Source organism: Netta rufina (genome assembly GCF_964035555.1).
Source record: "Netta rufina genome assembly, chromosome: 1".
Taxonomy (NCBI): domain Eukaryota; kingdom Metazoa; phylum Chordata; class Aves; order Anseriformes; family Anatidae; genus Netta; species Netta rufina.
In genome coordinates this window covers 141915671-141932758 of record NC_140123.1, presented here as the reverse complement: position 1 = coordinate 141932758, position 17088 = coordinate 141915671, and the positions used below count along the sequence as shown (strand labels likewise).

The 17088-nt window shown below is 41.3% G+C and overlaps 1 protein-coding gene across 1 annotated transcript in view; it reads left to right on the top strand.

Annotated features, from left to right (window-relative positions):
- The window catches only part of CACNA1C (calcium voltage-gated channel subunit alpha1 C), a gene marked incomplete at both ends in the record, with an annotated part of 472734 nt that overhangs the window by 384757 nt on the left and 70889 nt on the right, over positions 1-17088 (top strand). Inside the window, 11 exons of the mRNA XM_084282170.1 lie at positions 3375-3507; positions 4835-4964; positions 8653-8712; positions 8849-8908; positions 12520-12626; positions 13653-13740; positions 14183-14290; positions 14976-15028; positions 15136-15282; positions 16062-16263; positions 16722-16880. Coding sequence (XP_084138296.1) covers positions 3375-3507; positions 4835-4964; positions 8653-8712; positions 8849-8908; positions 12520-12626; positions 13653-13740; positions 14183-14290; positions 14976-15028; positions 15136-15282; positions 16062-16263; positions 16722-16880 — 1247 coding nt within the window. The remainder of the gene's footprint in view (positions 1-3374; positions 3508-4834; positions 4965-8652; positions 8713-8848; positions 8909-12519; positions 12627-13652; positions 13741-14182; positions 14291-14975; positions 15029-15135; positions 15283-16061; positions 16264-16721; positions 16881-17088) is intronic.

The window sequence follows — 17088 nt, the reverse complement described above, 5'->3', positions numbered from 1 at the left end:
CTCCATTCTGCAGTATGAAGCTCAGAAACACCAAGGCCCTCTCAGAGCTGGTATGGCACATCACATCTGTCTTGCGTAGTCAGTTCTGGGGAACCAAGCTCTAAGGCTTTCCCTGGCATTAGCAAGCAAGAATTTCCCAATCCCCACATGTACCCTGTCCCTTCATCAGCTCCCTTGTGGCTGCAGACCAGCCCAGAATCCTTCTGCTGATTGCTGTGCAGCCACATGCAGCCCACCTGGGAAAACCTGTTTTCTGCCCGTTTCCCACATGTGGATCCATTTCAGCTGTTGTTGGAGGGAAACGTCTCATTGCTTCTTAGATGCAGTCAGCAGGTTCTACCCATTTTCAGAATATGATTTAACCTTCCCATGGCTGTGTATTATTCCAACCTCTGAAAACATCCTTCAAGCTAACCCAATGTACAGAAACAACTAAAAAGGTTGATTTATTTGTTTTCCCTTTATTCTCAATCTACCCCCCTCTGTTTCCGATTAGTTTCTATTGCCTCAACCAGAGTTTTCTCAATAACCCTTTCTGACTGTATTTGCTGCATGGTGTAGCTCTTAACCCCCAGAATACATTGTGTACTTGCAGCTCATCCGTTCACCTAGCCACTTTGCTGGAGGGAGGTACTAGTTCTTCCAGAGATTTGTGTACACTAGAAGGATTATTATGATGACATGTTTATTATAGGAAGACAGGGAGCAAGTCTTGCAGTCTGGTACAGAAACAGACAAAGAATTCAGAACGTCAGATGAAGGTAAAAGCTTGGGATGATTCATGGAAGCTTGAAGCAAAGCAATGTCCTTGCCCAAGAGTTCTGGTCTTTGTATAGTAAAATGAAAAAAAAAATCCTCACCATTGAATATATCACTGATGCTGCACTATAGCTTGTTTGTTCTTATGGCTTCACAACCAAAGGATGTAACTGTTCTAATGAAGTATAACTCAAGACGACAGCCCCAGATTTAAATTTCCTTGAACTTCAGGAGAGTTCAAAACTAGAACTGAACTTGGCAGCTCTCAGTCATGATTCCATGGGAGGCTTGAATAGAAAAGTCAATTTTTAAACACTAATATACCTTAGGTATAGAAAAAAGAGAAAAATGTAAGATTGCAGATAATGAGTTCCCCAGCCAACATGGGAATACTGTGTTGACCTTTGCTTGTATGAATGCCGGCAACTATGCAGCATGCTGTTTCTTTATACTGATAGATAGCTTAGGCAGTGACCTGAGCTGAAACTGTAATCATGTTATCCTTTCTGTATTTGACCCTCAGTTTTTCCTTTTTTATGTGCCCTAGACCCTACTTTATATGAAAAACATTTAGAACATTATTCTTGCTCCAAAGCTGAGGAACTGAATGTGTTTTCCAGTCTGAAGCTAGGTGGCTGTTATAATCATTAATATATTTCTTGCACTGTGACAGACATTAGAAAAAGAGGAGAGAAGCAATGTTCCTTATGGTCTTCACCATGCTGATACTTCTGCTAAGAGACCATTTTCCTGACATGTTGTTTCATACCCATTTGAAAGTGTTTAAAAAGAACAACACTATGAGAAAAAAACCTTCTTTGAGAAAGAGTGATCTTATAATGAAGGCACAGAACTGGGACTCAGAATAGTAGTCTTTTAGGTAAAGCTCTCAAATGTCCTACATGGTCATGAACATAAGTATTCCAGACTGTTAAAGGAAAAGAATGTGCTTACCTCAGTCCTTGTCAGACCACTTCGAAATCTATAGATAAGAGGTGCAAATGCAAAGTGCTGTAATATTATATATAAGTATAAGCATTAACACCATTTTTTCAAGTACTATGCCCAAAAGTACTTCTGAAAGAATGAAGTCTGTAGAATGGGTATTATGAAGTGTTTTACAACATGAAATGGAGCTGTTAAAAAATAGACCTGCTTAGAAAGTCCAAACTCGATGTGCCAGATCAAACATTTATTCAAAGATCTATCAAGTGAATTTGAGCTGAGCTTTTGGTACTAGAAGTGTAAAGAAAGAATGCTATTTGCATGCAATAATGACATGCATTGAAAAGGCCACTTTTCTCCTGTCTCTGACATCTAGATTGGGATCTGTGTTGATAGGCAAATCAGCATCTTTCTGATGCATCCATTACCAGATCCAGTACCATATCCAATCCTAAAGGAATAGGTTCTTCATGGAATTTATCTCACTTCATGGAGTTAAGATGAACCTTTTTAACTAGTGTTTCCGCCTTTGCGTTGGCTGGAAGATGAATCAGTTATATTTTACCTGTCAGGCACCCTTCTTAAAATATTTCTTCCTGTCTTGCTAATTAAGTGAGAGGATTATGAACTTCAAAATATTAAAATCCTACCATATCATTTACAAAACAGCATCTGATTTCAGCAGGTGGAAGAAATCCTCAAAGGTGGAAGGTTCTCTTTCACATACCACTCAGCTTCCATCTCTACATTTTCTTCCTTGAGGGTACTCAGTGATGTGGCAATGGCTTCATGAAGAGCTCTTACACAGAGGAGAAAGATAGGTCCTGATAAGCTGGAGAAAGGGTCTGAAGAAAATAAGATGCAGTTCAATAAGGATGAGGTCAAAGTGCCACTCTTGGGAATAGTCAGCAGCACAAATGCAGGGGGGAGTAACAGGCTAGGCAACCATTCTGTGGTACAGAATCTGTGGTTCTTGCAAATCAAAAACTGATGGCAAATTAATACAAGAGTGTGAAGAAAAGAAGTGTCCATGAAAAGCATTTAAACATGAAAACAATATTATAAGAAGTAATTAACTCTCCCTTGCACCGGTAGGACCTCAACTGCAGGTTAATCCTACAGACAATACAAGGGAAAGTAGAGACAATGATCAGAGATCTAGAGAACAAAGCACCTCAGGAAAGACTTGTTTTTGTCTAGGAACAGGAATGCCTGGCAGAAACATAGTAATGGTCCTCAAATATGTAAAAGCCTTCTGCAAGAGGAAGGGAATTATCTCTTTTTCTGTGTCCATGGAAAATAATACAACAGATAATGGATTTAGACTACAGCAAGAAAGATTAAAGTTAGCCATTAGGGGAAGCTATTTTTGCAGAAGGGACAGTGAAGCATCTGAGGATATTGTGGATTTATCAGCATTGATGGTTTTGCAAACAGGCTAGATCTATATTTGCCAGGATGGACGCTGGCAAATGGGCAGTGGACGGTGCCTTGGAGAAGGGAAGTGGACAAGGAACCACAGGCTTTCATCATCTTATTGTGATGATTCTAAGTTTCTAGCTCTAGTTCCAACAGAAACAAATGCCACGGTACTCCATAAGGGGTAGTATTATGCATAAAAATTAAAAAAAAAAAAAGTATGAAATAAAAAATAGAAATGTTTCTTGCAGCAGAGGAAGATGAGGAAGAACCTGAGATGCCTGTTGGCCCTCGACCTCGCCCAATGTCTGAACTGCACCTCAAGGAAAAAGCTGTGCCCATGCCTGATGCCAGCGCTTTCTTCATCTTCAGTCCTAACAACAGGTATTTAAGAGGCTGGTCAGCTGCAAAAAGGAGGAGAAGAGCAGGTCCCCCTTTCACAGTGGTCCCCAGAGGTTGTATTGTGCAGAGCTCCCTTCCAACAGTTAATACCAGAGACCACCTTTGACCACTCTGTCTTTCACCCTGGCATAAAATCTCCACATAAGCACAAATGTAGAAAGCACTCTGACAGCATTAAGTGGGAGTACAGGGCACCTGCAAGTCTGATTGAAGACACAAATCTTCAAAACTTTGGAAATAACAAACTCAGAGGCAAGTCAGTAATTGGAACTACCCAACAAATTCAGGTCCAAACTGCAAGCAAGCCATCATGCAGTCAGTCAAGCATGAAGTTGGAGCTTCTTGTCCTAATATCCTCTAAAAAAATACTCCCAGTAAGGAGTTCCTGTCTTTCTGCTTATTCCCACTGACCAAGAACAAGCATGCAAGAAAAGGAATGAGAAGGATAAGAGTCCATAGCTCTGAGGGGAGGCCGAGGAGAATTATTTTTCTCTCAAACTCTTCCCTCAGGCTCCCCCATGCAGTGTGGCTTCACATTGCCCCACCTCTCTTTCCAATACCAGTGTGTGAGACCAGTACCGTGAGTGGAGGGTGAGCAGGACCCACAAGGGAATATATCTTTCCAAGGGTTCAGAAATTATGTCACTGCTCAGTGGTCTGTAGAGTGTCATGTATCCCAGTGTCTCCCTTGGGGACTTTGCCTCCAAACAGTCTCAAAGTAAGGCAGGGCTGTAAAAGCACAACAGAATTCAGAGCCTGTCTTCCCACAGCAGGGTTTGTGCCACTCCTCCTTGGTATGTGCAACCGGGAGAGCCTGATGATGACTGGGACTCATGGAGTCTAATGTCAGCTTTTCCACCCACCCACTGTTGCTTGTTGGAAAAGTAAATTAACCTCTGCAATCATCTGTAAAATTGCTATAATAGGGGCTTGGAGGCTTAACAGCCAAAAGTAGAGCTAAATGGATTAATGAAGTGCCTCTAGAATTATGTAGGTTATGAAGTTTAACTCCTCATATCCTGCTATCATTGTATGGAAGGCACATATCAAAACCACGCACCAAGCGTGAGTCCTGTGGGCAGCCCTGGTGCATCACAGCATGGCACAGCGAGCCAAGGCTGCCCAGCACCTAGCAGGGCAAAGCAGAGCTGCCTGGGCCATTGCTCTCCCAGCCGCTGGGGCAGAGAGAAGCTGCTCTGCAGAGCAATCCTCCAGGGCCAGCCTTGCCAGCAAAAGAGGAAGAGGGGGATGTTTCCCAGGTTTTGCTGTTCTCTGAGAGATAAAGTTATGCCTCTCCTCTCTCTTTCAGGTTTCGTGTCCACTGCCATCGAATCGTTAATGATAACATTTTCACCAACCTGATCCTATTTTTCATCTTGCTCAGCAGCATCTCCCTGGCAGCTGAGGACCCCGTCCGACACCTCTCCTTTAGGAACCAAGTATGCTTACCATACTCCTTCCCTCACTGTGTATTAGAGGTGTGGTACAAGCAGATCATGAGTCGTAGCCAGGAAAGGCAGAAAATACCACATCAGAGGCTTTGGGAGTGATTCTCTGCCCCGATTTGTACCTTTTGTACACTGTGTGTAAAATCATCGGTTTTTGCAGGGAACATGAATCAGTGCAGAATTTGGCTTCTAGTTCATTTCAGAAGTGTCTCTTAGGGGTAGAAGGACAGAACTGAACCAAAATTATTGCTCCCTGGAATTTAAGGCATTAAAAATGGGCTGTAGAAACATTGATTGGGGTTCAGATAATTCAAATTCGGGGGTTTGCAAGTTCTCTTTGGAATGTTTGCTCTCCTGCCACTTTTTTGCTTGTCTGTTTTCTTAATATTTTTTTTTCTTTCCTTTGAGTTAAAAAGCCCAAGGCCTGATTTTCTCTTTGTTCACCCTGGTTGTGAATCAGGAGTACAATTCTTGAGTTTGATGCAGTCCGTTTGGGGGAAATTTGTGTTGTCAAGTTTAGAATCAGGCTGTTTGAGTGCAACCTGCAAAGCTATCACTGAGTTTGAGATAATCCTCAGAAAATATGCTGTGCTCCTCTCCTTGCCAGGCTGCGGAAAGAAGAGGAAGGCATTCAGCACAGAGATACATTCTCACCTTCTTTCCTGACCATTTGTATTAGCCTTTTGAAATGTTCAGTACTTAACTTTGCCAGAGGTAGTTTCCGTTTATCTGGGGTCATACAGAAATCAGAACTGTCAGCAGTCATATATGAGACTTCTGACCTCTGCTGTCTGCAGTGGCATTTTGGTGCCTTTAAGCTGGAGGAGCTTTCTAGACATAAACAGTGGGCCATTTATTTACTTATTAATATTAAAACTTTAATTTAATGCTCATTGTTCCACCTAGCAGAAGAATTTCAGCCTGAGCATTCATTTAAATGCACATGTGCATGCAGAGAATGTGTTAATGGAAGCTGATTCCTGAACGTATCTCAGTGTTGCTTTGCATTTTGTCCTAAAGAAGGGTACTAAGTAATAGTCAAACGTGTGTCTAATGATCCACTTGTGCATGGCTGAGTGTGCCCACCATGTAGGGCTAAATGTATGTCAATATGTATTAGCACTGCAGAATGATGTCAGCTGGCATATGGGCTTCTGCCATTCCACAGACTCTGCTGCATAATCTATAGCAGAGATATTTAAATGAGAAAAAAAAAATAGTAGTGAAAGATGTTTGTCTTGGATAAAAGAGCCGAAGGTTTGGTGCAAAGTGTTGTGTTGTGTATTTGAACCCACTTATGTTGCATGAAAATCTGTGTTTAATTTTTGCAGGTACAGGTGTTTAAAATGTATCATGCAAGGGGACACTGACAAGATGTTTGTGTTGTAAATGTTGTCTGCCTTTACACTTTGACAGTAGAACAGTAAGATTGTGTCCTGCTCTGTGCCAGGGAGGGAAAGAAAGTAAACTGAAGGCAAACACAGTGCCACACCCTCACGCTGGGATAACATAATTAGGCGTTCACCTTTTGCAGACCTGTACTGCTGTTGATGCAAACTGTCCCAGAGCAGGAAGACAGGAATGGAGAGAACCCCTCCAGCAAGGGCTAGCAAAGAGGCTTGGATACTGCATCTGTCCTGGGGTGGGCTAGTGGCTGCATCTTTCCCGTGTCACACAGGGCTCAGGCAGCAAGTCTGTGGAAGTGCCTCTCCAGTCTGATCAAACAGCCTTCAAATCCCAAGCAAGACATAAAACTTTATGGGCTCACAATATTCTCCTGTTTGCATCCTGGCAAGGTGCTCTTTCATTTTAATATATTCTGGATTAAATATATATTTAGGTAATAATAAGTATGCCTGCTGGTAAATGGTACCACCTGCACAGGTGAGAAGTGATCATTTCCATTAGGCGTGATTTCATCTATATGGAATGTCTTTACTAGCTGCAGCTTTGGGGCCAGATTCACCAGTATGCCCTAGCTGCTTTGCAGTGCTCTGGTGATGTAAAGCAGCTGCAGGCCCAGCTTAATCATCCACTTTAATCAAGTTTATGGCTGCTTTATGTCAGTGGAGTCATGCAAAGCAGCCTTAGAGTACCCATGAATTTGGCACATACATTATAAAATTATTCCATTGATATAATAACCAAATGTCAGGACCTAGAAGGCAGCAATGCAAGGGGACATTTCCAGCTATGATGTGTGGGAATTAATATAGAATGCAACTGAGGTCTGTCCATCCTTGAAATGGCCCTTTTTTAATTTGCAAAAAATTACAGACCCTAAGCCATCCTCGAAGAAGATAAAACAACTTCTGTGTAAGTCTAGAGGTCAAAAATCCAGCAGTAACCTGAGGGGTTTCAGGTTACACAGTATCAGTAAATGATATATGTCCCCATTTGACCTTCAGTGTCAGCAAATCACTCTAGGTTGGGGTCATGCTTAAATGGTGCAATCTAAAATAACCCTGTAGTTTGCAATAGCTACCGATTGCCCACGGCATACCAAGCTGTAAGAATCTAGCCACCTTTGGGTTTGTATTAGAGCAAGACCATATAGATGCAATAAGAGACATGGGATGGGAAGGATAGTTCTGTATGTTTATCAGTATTTTAGCACTGAAGGTTTAAATTTGAAAATTATCATGTTTCTTCTGCTTCCATATATTGGCCTTCAGGTTTAGAACTTGATTAAGCTAAAACAACAGTAATCCAAGGGCACGATACTTTTGATTTTTACCATTTGCAGTGTAGATAACATCAAAATGGTTCGCGATATTGGAATATATTGGAAACAAATGGAGTCCAATTCTGGTCACATTAGTACGTTAAAAAGTTCCCATTTACTTTTGTGAGCTGTAGGTCAATGGGCAGTGAAAGACATCTCCATCCTTGATGCTGTTACTTTGAAAAATCTCTTAACCCTTCCAGACTTGCTGTTGCCTTCTGTGACACTTTAGGGCCGCTTCTTGTGGTCTGCTATGCATGCCACGGGTATGCCCACCACTGGGTCTAAGTTCATTGGAACAAGGGGTGTTTCAGCTTGCCTGTTATACAGAATGCGAATGGAAAGATGCAAGATTTAAGTCAGGCACCTTTAGTGCATGATCAAATTATGGTCACTGTGATTCTGTTCAACTGACAGAGTATTTGTTATTCATCCTGATCCAGGGCAAGTCAGGGTATAGAAAAAAATGTGCTAGAGCATCAATTTGCAGTCTGTTTTTCTTCCTTCACAAGAGACACAAAACAAGCCTGAATGGCAGTTAGTGAGAAAAAATTTCATGTTTTCCACTGAGAGACCAGATATCCTTGTATTATCAGTTTGGAAATCTGTTTGTGAAAAAAAAAAAAAACTTGAATTGTCTGTGCTTTATCACAATAAGAAGAAAAAAAAAAAATAGAAAAAAAAAATCCTACAACAACAACCAAAAGCTTGTTTTCCCTCCACAGCCCTTATGGGATTGTAACTCAGAAAAGATTTCATGTAATGTGCTGCTTGTCCTATGTGCCAGGACCTTCACTGCACTCAACAGGACGTCATTACAAAACCATTTCCTATATAACCCTCCTTGTTCCCTTGTTAGGAGACTTGTGCATTTGATTTTGAACTGTGATTTCCCATTCTGGTGGCCAGTCACTGATCTACCCTCCCCACTCCTATTCCCTTTTGTTTTTACAGATTCTCTTTTATTTTGATATAGTTTTTACTGTCATTTTCACCATTGAAATTGCTCTGAAGGTAAAGTGCCCATCTTCTCTACCATTATCTGTTCACAAGCTTACTAGTTTTCTGCCACTATCTGTTGCTAACACACACGCCTGTTTGTTCCTGGGTCACGCTCAGTACAACTAACCCGATTGTGCTTATTTTTCAGATCCTAGGCAATGCAGACTATGTCTTCACTAGTATCTTTACATTAGAAATTATTCTTAAGGTAACCAATCTGAGCAATAAACTCATTTTCTGCTTCTTTTTCTTTCTCTCTTTCTTTCTCTTTTTCTTTCTTTCTTTCTTTCTTTGTCTCTTTCTTTGTCTCTTTCTTTTTCTTTCTTTCTTTGTCTCTTGCCTTCTCTCACTCTCTCTTTTATTTTTATTTTTCTTTTAACTCCAGTATTATCTCTACACAAAAGATTGCTTATCTTTTGGTTTTATGCTTTTGGTAGTTGCTTAAAAGGAACTCTTATGTGAAGTTTTGATATTCAGACTTGTAAAATAAGGCCAATATCAACACAATGCTTTTTTAGGGGAAATGCAATGACAGGATAACAAGTAAGAGGACCAAGAAAAAGGCCTTCTCTCCAGAAACTGTTCTCACTAACACAGCCAGTCTTTCCAAAACAGGACTTATTTGCTGTACAAAGAATCCCAAGCTCATGCTCCTCTTATACATGCTACAACTCAAAGAGAAGGTCTCAGTTCTGCACAAGTCATGAGGCTGGGTCAAAGAGCAGCCAATGCCTTATGGAAGGTTACAGGGTGCACAGCCAAATAGGAGCCAGGCAGTGATTCTACCATGGAGCACAGTGCAAAAGCTCATGTTTGAGGAGCAGAGAGTTAACCAAGAGTAAAAATCACCAAAACATGAGGGACGGTGGTTACAAATGAAAATTGCTGTACTGCCTGTTTAAAACCTGGCTTCATATTTCCCAGGAAACATGCTCTATACCAAAGGAAATGTGCAGGAGAGTGTTTTAGCTCAGAATAAAATAAAAATAGGCTGCCTCATTCTTAACTCTAATTTTCCCAAATTTGTAGGCTAATAATTTAAATAACAGTAATTGGGCAAAGTTCTGGCTTTCTAAATGCTAGGTTCGTTTGGCAGCTTGTTTATTTTTCTCAGCAGGCTAGTTCTAAGTGCTGGCAGGCAGCACCTTAGAGTTGCTCAGATCTTGCAACTCAAGACCCTAATAACAGTATCCATACTGGAGGCTGGCAAGTAGGGTGGCCCCTACATATTTTTGTAGAGAGGAATGCTTTTTGACATGACTTTAAATCAGCAAAGCCATAATATTCTCCAAAGAGGTGTGCATATTATGCTGCTGTGCAGTGTGCATCTGTGTTTACACAATAAATCTGAACATGCACACACCAAATGGCCTATCAAAAAGGCTTGTCAAAAAAAGGAAAGCATCTTAACAGCAACACTTAAAATCAAAATTGTAGTTCAAGTCTTAAATTTCTATACCAGAGCACCTTCCCACCTGTTCAGACTTACAGTAGCAATTCTGCTCCCATTGAAGCAAATGGTAACACTCCTCATGACTTCAGGGGAATCAAAACATAACGTAACTCACTGGTGTATTGCCCTGTTTTCCTCAGGGAAGTGTGCTGCATTGTACCTGTTTCTGAGCTTCCTGATGCCCTCCCATTAACTTCAATGGCTTTAGGTCACCACCCTTGGATTTTATCCAAGTACAAGTAGGAGAGGAGTGCAAAGAATACCAATATTTAAAAAATTCTTCTGTTCTTGCCCCATCAGTTCCTGCCTCACAAGTTCCTGGGTTTCTCCAGGCCAGTTTCTCTGCTGCCTTGTATTAAGTACAATCTTTTGCACAACAGAAAAGTTGATGTAAATAGTAAGAAGCAAAAGAACAAATAACTATATGATTATCAAAACTGTAGAGAAACAAACTTCATCTGCCCCCATGTTGCTGACAACACATACAAGCACACACTGCCATGGTGGAGACTGATGAAGGTTAGCAAGGTGACCACCTTTGCAATGTTTTGAACATGCCATTGAAGATAGTTATGGCTTGGTTTTAAATGGCACCCAAAGAGTTTTTGTTCAGCGTACCAGGTGGGAGGCAGACACAGGTTATATACTGACACAGGTTTGAGAGTCTCTTCTTAAATAAAAAGTCTCCCAACCACAGTTTGTATAGAAATTAAACTCAACAGAGCTTCCCCTCCTGATTTCAATGGTGTCTCCTTTTTTTCAAGTTTGCCATACAAAATATAATCAGTAAAGGGCATCTTTACCACCTTTGTTATGGCAAGAACCCTCCCCTTCCCGAATCAAATGTGTCTATAAGTATAAATTCTAAACCAAGACGAGTTTATACTTCCTCCCCTTCTCAGTTCTGTCTGACCGATTGATAGTTGGCTCCCTGATGTCATGGATGTTTGGTGAAAAAATTATCTGATATACCATTTGCCCTTCCACCATCCTCTGGCTACCTGGTTGTCACAGGTAGGCATGGCTGGAAACCACTAGTAGCTACGCCATCCTGAGCTACTAGCCAGAAAACTCCCGTTTTAATTTCTAGTTCATACTTCTCAGATGGAAGAGTCTGGTCATTGAGGAACAGTCTAATGACGTCTGCTTCAGGTTACTTTAGACATCTAACTTAGATGAGATTCAGAGGACTGAATTTACAAGCCTGTGTTCCTAACCCAGGTAATGAAATGAGATTAGCAGCTCGGGGAATGGGGTTTCTGCAAAGCAGCTATGTTAGATTACTCACTGATGCTAAGGTAGGTGGTAAAAATACGATTATCGCTTCTCCCTCTTTCGCCATGCCAGACACATCTAGTCACATTCTGAAACTGAGCTCATTCTAAAATTCAGAGTCAGGACCTTTGCTCTCCAGAACTCAGAAGGGTTTAGGTCTGACATTGTGGCTGAGACCCATTTCTGTTTATACTGGCTCTTAATCCACCTCTGGAGCTGTGACATCCTCCTTAGCACCAGCAAGTATTCAATAACCCTTCATATCCAGAAGGGGCTGAGCCTCCCCTGTAAAATATGTAAAATCTTTCCCTTCCTCATCTGGGTGATATTCGTAATGACTACGTCCACAAAGAGGCTTCTTGGTCTCAAGGAACTATAGAGAACCCTTGGGTTCTGTTAGGAAAACAAAGTAGAAAATGGAACTGCTTCTAGAATAAAAAGGAAGGAAACTGTGTAGAGGTAGGAAAAAGCATACAAAAGTAGCAAACTGAAGAGAACAGGAATTCTGCCTGATGCTTCAGTGCAGCTCTAAAGCATGAAATCCTGGAGGGATTCTGTTCTTTCTTCACAGAAGAAAGAGAGCTCAACTGTCCACTGCACCTGGTATAACCACAGAAAAACATCACAAAAGAGCCCTTTTTGTTTCATGTATTTTATTCAATTTAACTAAAGAGGCCTTTATAAAATACTAGTGTCATACTCACAAGTGTCCTCTGCCATTGGAAAAATAAAAATAAATAAATAAAATAAATGCATAGGATTGCAATGAGTAGTTTTTGCAAACACTCTTTTCTCTGCTTTACTGATTCAGTATGTTATATACTCTGTGCACTCTAAGTGCATATTTTTCTCACTGCACCTAGTGTTGGCTTTCCATAGGTAGGTCTTTCATAGTTATCTTACTGTCTTCTTCACTCTCTCTTCTTTCCATGGGGACTCAACTTCTCCTTTGGGGCCTGAGGGTAGATTGTCTTGTCTATGTTAGAAATACCACCCCTACCCAAATATATACTCTGAGCACAACCAGATGGGTTTGGTTTCTGAACAGATGCTAACAGCAAAGTGTGTTTGTGTCGTGTGCCTTCCTGCAGATGACCGCATACGGAGCTTTCCTCCATAAGGGCTCCTTCTGCAGAAACTATTTCAACATCTTAGACCTGCTGGTGGTCAGCGTTTCTCTCATCTCCTTTGGGATCCAGTGAGTGAGCTGTTTTCAATTGGTTGGTTTTTTGGGATAGTGGGACTGGGCTGGGAGATGATACCTCAATCTCATTCTCTTATCTGGGTAAGATTTTTCTCATGAGCCTGGAGGTATTTTTCTCAGATGATTCAAGAGGCATTAGAATTCATTCTCATGAGGGGATGTGATAATTGGGAAATGCTATACTAACGACCTGGAGGGAACATCTTCCAGAAAGAGCAAATGAGAACAAGAAATTTGATCCATTGGGAATCATAACACTCAGCTTTGTTCCAAGATTTCTGAGTCACTTTATCAGTTCAGGACAGTTAAGTGACTTACTGTTCCTTCCCAGAGCTCTCATTACCTCTTTATAAAATGGGATGATAGTGATTTGCTACTTCCTAATATACCATGAGTCTTGGTCAATGGAAGATCATCAAGTGCTTCAAAAGCTATGTTAGAATCTGCAGAGCACTGGTGGCAGCATCAGTTGAGCCTGCTTCTGTCACTCCATTTTGTATTAGTTGATTTGCTAATTTGCTTAATAAGTTATAGGACCTACCTGGACAGTATACCTGTAATGACTGAGTCACCCAGACTGTCCATTCTTCTGTGAATATTTCAGCAGAGAACTTCTATGAGCCCTATCTGAAAATATCTTGTGATGCCTACATATTGGCACAATTTCCATTAGAAAGCTACAGAATATTTGGCAACTTGCCTTGCTTATAAGAATAAATAAATACAAATCCCTGCCCATGTTGCATTCCCTTCAGTAATACAACAGAGACTGTCAAAGCCAAGAGAACATATACTGGTGCTGCACAGATCAGGAAACAAGACCTACTAAGATAGCACCAGGGAGTGATTTCCTTATTCCTGAGGTGCCAGAGCAAGTAGAAATTAATTTACTCTCTAGTTATGGTAAGCATCCTAAGGTTATGTAGGACTTCAGATGAGAAAGTGGGTGAAATCCATCTCTGCTTGCAGCACACCCCCTATATTTCTGTCTGTCTCAAGCTTTATAATACTTTCTTCCAGGTCCAGTGCCATCAATGTGGTGAAGATCCTGCGTGTTCTGCGAGTACTTAGACCACTGAGGGCCATCAACAGAGCCAAAGGGCTAAAGGTTAGAAGAGTCTCAATGTATTCCGTAAAGTATATATCTGAGTTATTTCAGGTTGCAAGGACTTTTGTGACAGTTCAAGTAGTGTTCAAGCCTCATCACAAAAATTAAATGATGTCATTTTCTAGGGTTTTTTATGGGTTCGCAAGCCTTGCAGTATTAGTTAAATCCTTCCTGTGGGCCTTGTGGGTGCCCAATTATGTAAGGCTCTGCTACTGGACCATTCAGAGAGCTAAGCTCTGGAATTTTCCTACCACTCTCTGCCTGCTTCCAAGAGTACGAGGATGAAAGTAACAAGCTGATTTTTTCTCCCCTTTCCTGACACTTAACGGGTAATAGTTGAATTAAATATTTGTATTTGTCATTGTAGCCTTGGGCTTCACTCCTAGCCAGAGCAGCTCAGGACAGTCCTGCAAGTTATTTTTGTTCCTATCTTCCATTGCAGCATGTGGTCCAGTGCGTGTTTGTTGCCATCCGAACCATCGGAAACATTGTGATTGTCACAACTTTGCTGCAGTTCATGTTTGCCTGCATTGGAGTTCAGTTGTTCAAGGTAAAACCATTGGACCCGTTCATCCAACCATTCCACTGAGCAGTTTTCTCGGGTGGGAAGAAAAATATCAGGAAAAACTCTGAGGAGGGGAGATGAAATTTTCCATGTGAAAGACAGTGTGGGACACTATCATAGTTACCTGGGCTTCTGCTACCAGGCGTTTCCCAAAACTGGATCAGGTATTTTCAGAACTGCTGTGCTCCACCTGTAACTGTAAGAAATCACCAGTAACATGAGTAACCCTATTTTCTAAATTGCTTGTGGCATGACAAGTGAAGGGGGCTGTTCTAAAGGATTGGTAATTGCAGGCTGTCTACCTTCCATTTTGTAGAAGATGGGGTATGCCAGCTAATTACTGGAGGTTACTCATTCACTTCCTTACATCTGCTTTTATTTCTGTGCCCTTCACCACCCTTTTGACAATTAGGGTTTGGCAGCGCTCGGGGTACATACACCTCAGGACACACACAGAAAAGCACTGTGCAAGCAGATGAAAGCCTGTGCTCTTGAACTACCTAAATGCAGGCAACTCTTGATAGAGTTTGTTCACATCTGCCTGCAACAGAGCATGTAAACATACCCATAGAAGTTACACAAGTAGTAAGTGCAGCCTTCAGTACATGACCTGCCTTAACTGTTGCACTGTCAAGAAAGGAAGCTTCATTCTTCTTTCTTCCTCTTCAAGGGCAAACTCTACAGCTGCACTGATAGCTCCAAGCAGACAGCAGCAGAGTGCAGGTGAGTCTGACCTTTCCCATTCAGCCCATTTCCCTGGCCACATGCTCTCAGGGCCTGGCACTAGAAGTGCAGTTCTGTCACTTTCTCTCTCTCCTCTCCACCCACAGAGGGTACTACATTACGTACAAGGATGGTGAGGTCAACCAGCCAATGATCCAGCCCCGGAGCTGGGAGAACAGCAAGTTTGACTTTGACAACGTCTTGACTGCCATGATGGCCCTCTTCACTGTCTCAACCTTTGAGGGCTGGCCAGAGTGAGTGCTTCTTGAGATGATGCAACACTAGTAATGTCCTCATTCATTTCAAAAGAGGAAACTCAGAGAACAGACTTTCCCATTCTAAGTATTCAAAAAGTCTAAAGCATTGTATGTAGCAATAGTAGCAGCAGTCATTGTAGTACTGGGTATGTACTAAATTCCTCAGGACCTGTAGGAATTGTGGTTCCTGTACTTGTAAGCAGTGTATAGCACTGTCTCTGGTTCTCAATAAATGATTGTCAGTAGCAGCAGTAATAACAATATTAATACAAATATTATGTACATAAAGGGATATAAAGCACCTGTCAGGCACTTACCAGTATTGCTATGTGCTGCAGGTTTCCCCATGGAGCCAGTGGTCCACTTTGAAATACAGCACTGCTAACTGTGCAATATGGGTAGACACAGGATATCTCACCAGGCTATCCTCTCTTTGTCACAGGGGCTGAGGACTCCCACAGTTCCACTCAGTCAGAGTGACATGGGCATGCAAGGTTATCATGGGGTTGCCCCTGAAATGGGTTACAAGGTGATGCCAACTGCAGTGTTAACAAATGTTAAAAGTGCTGAACAGGTTCAAACATAGAAAGTCAATAAAAGCTGTGTTCTCTCTTTTGCAAGAGTTTATACTCAGATCAGTGCAAGTCAGTGCATCTGTGAGTGAGGTAATTTTGATACAATCTAAGAAAATCACAAAACTGAGTTCTATAACATCACCTATAAGGCCTCATGACAGCTGCAGATTTTCTCTGCATTGGGCTCCTGTTTGCTTTCAGGTTGCTGTATAGGTCCATTGATTCCCACATGGAGGATGTGGGACCCATCTATAATCACAGGGTTGAGATCTCCATCTTCTTTATTATCTACATCATCATCATTGCTTTCTTCATGATGAACATCTTCGTTGGTTTCGTCATCGTCACATTTCAGGAACAAGGAGAACAAGAATACAAGAACTGTGAGCTGGACAAGAACCAGGTAATTTACAATAACTTACTGCCACTAAGGATAGAAAATATGTTGAGAATAAGCATTTAAGAGAGAAATATAACCATAGAGGGACATGTGAAAGTGCCAACAAGATATAAGCTGGCTTCACTACCATCTTTAAGAAATCTGGCTTAAAAAGTAAAAATAAAAAATCTTGCTGTAAGATTTGTACAAAGGACAGTATTTACTTTAAAATGTGTGCTGTGCCCTTTGATTCACTGAGATTAGATGAAAGTGACAGCACTCTGTGGTTAAAGTAAATACATATGGATCTCTACAACAGGTAGAATATATGCATTCAGATTAGAAAGATTAGAAAATCTTCTTCCAGGCATTGTCATTTCAGAAAATAACTTGAAACACATTGTGTTTTTTTATATCTGGGAGTAGCTGATCAATCCCGTATTGCATTTTTGATTTTTAAACTTACCCTGCCTCTTTCACAGCGCCAGTGTGTAGAATACGCTCTGAAGGCCCGGCCTCTGCGGAGATACATCCCTAAAAACCAGTATCAGTACAAAGTTTGGTATGTGGTCAACTCCACCTATTTTGAATACCTGATGTTCGTTTTGATCCTGCTGAACACCATCTGCCTGGCCATGCAAGTAAGTAAGCAAGCAGAAAACCTCACAGGTGGTGAATTATTAGACCTTGTTTGGGGAAATGTAGAAATAACAGAGGCTGAAACTTAATTTCACCTTCACACCATATGTTGAGGGAGAGGAACATGATGAAAGGCATTGTACTGTGTTCACTCATGATGATATTTAGTTAGAATTAGGAACCTACCTCTCCTCTTTGTGCTAATATGTG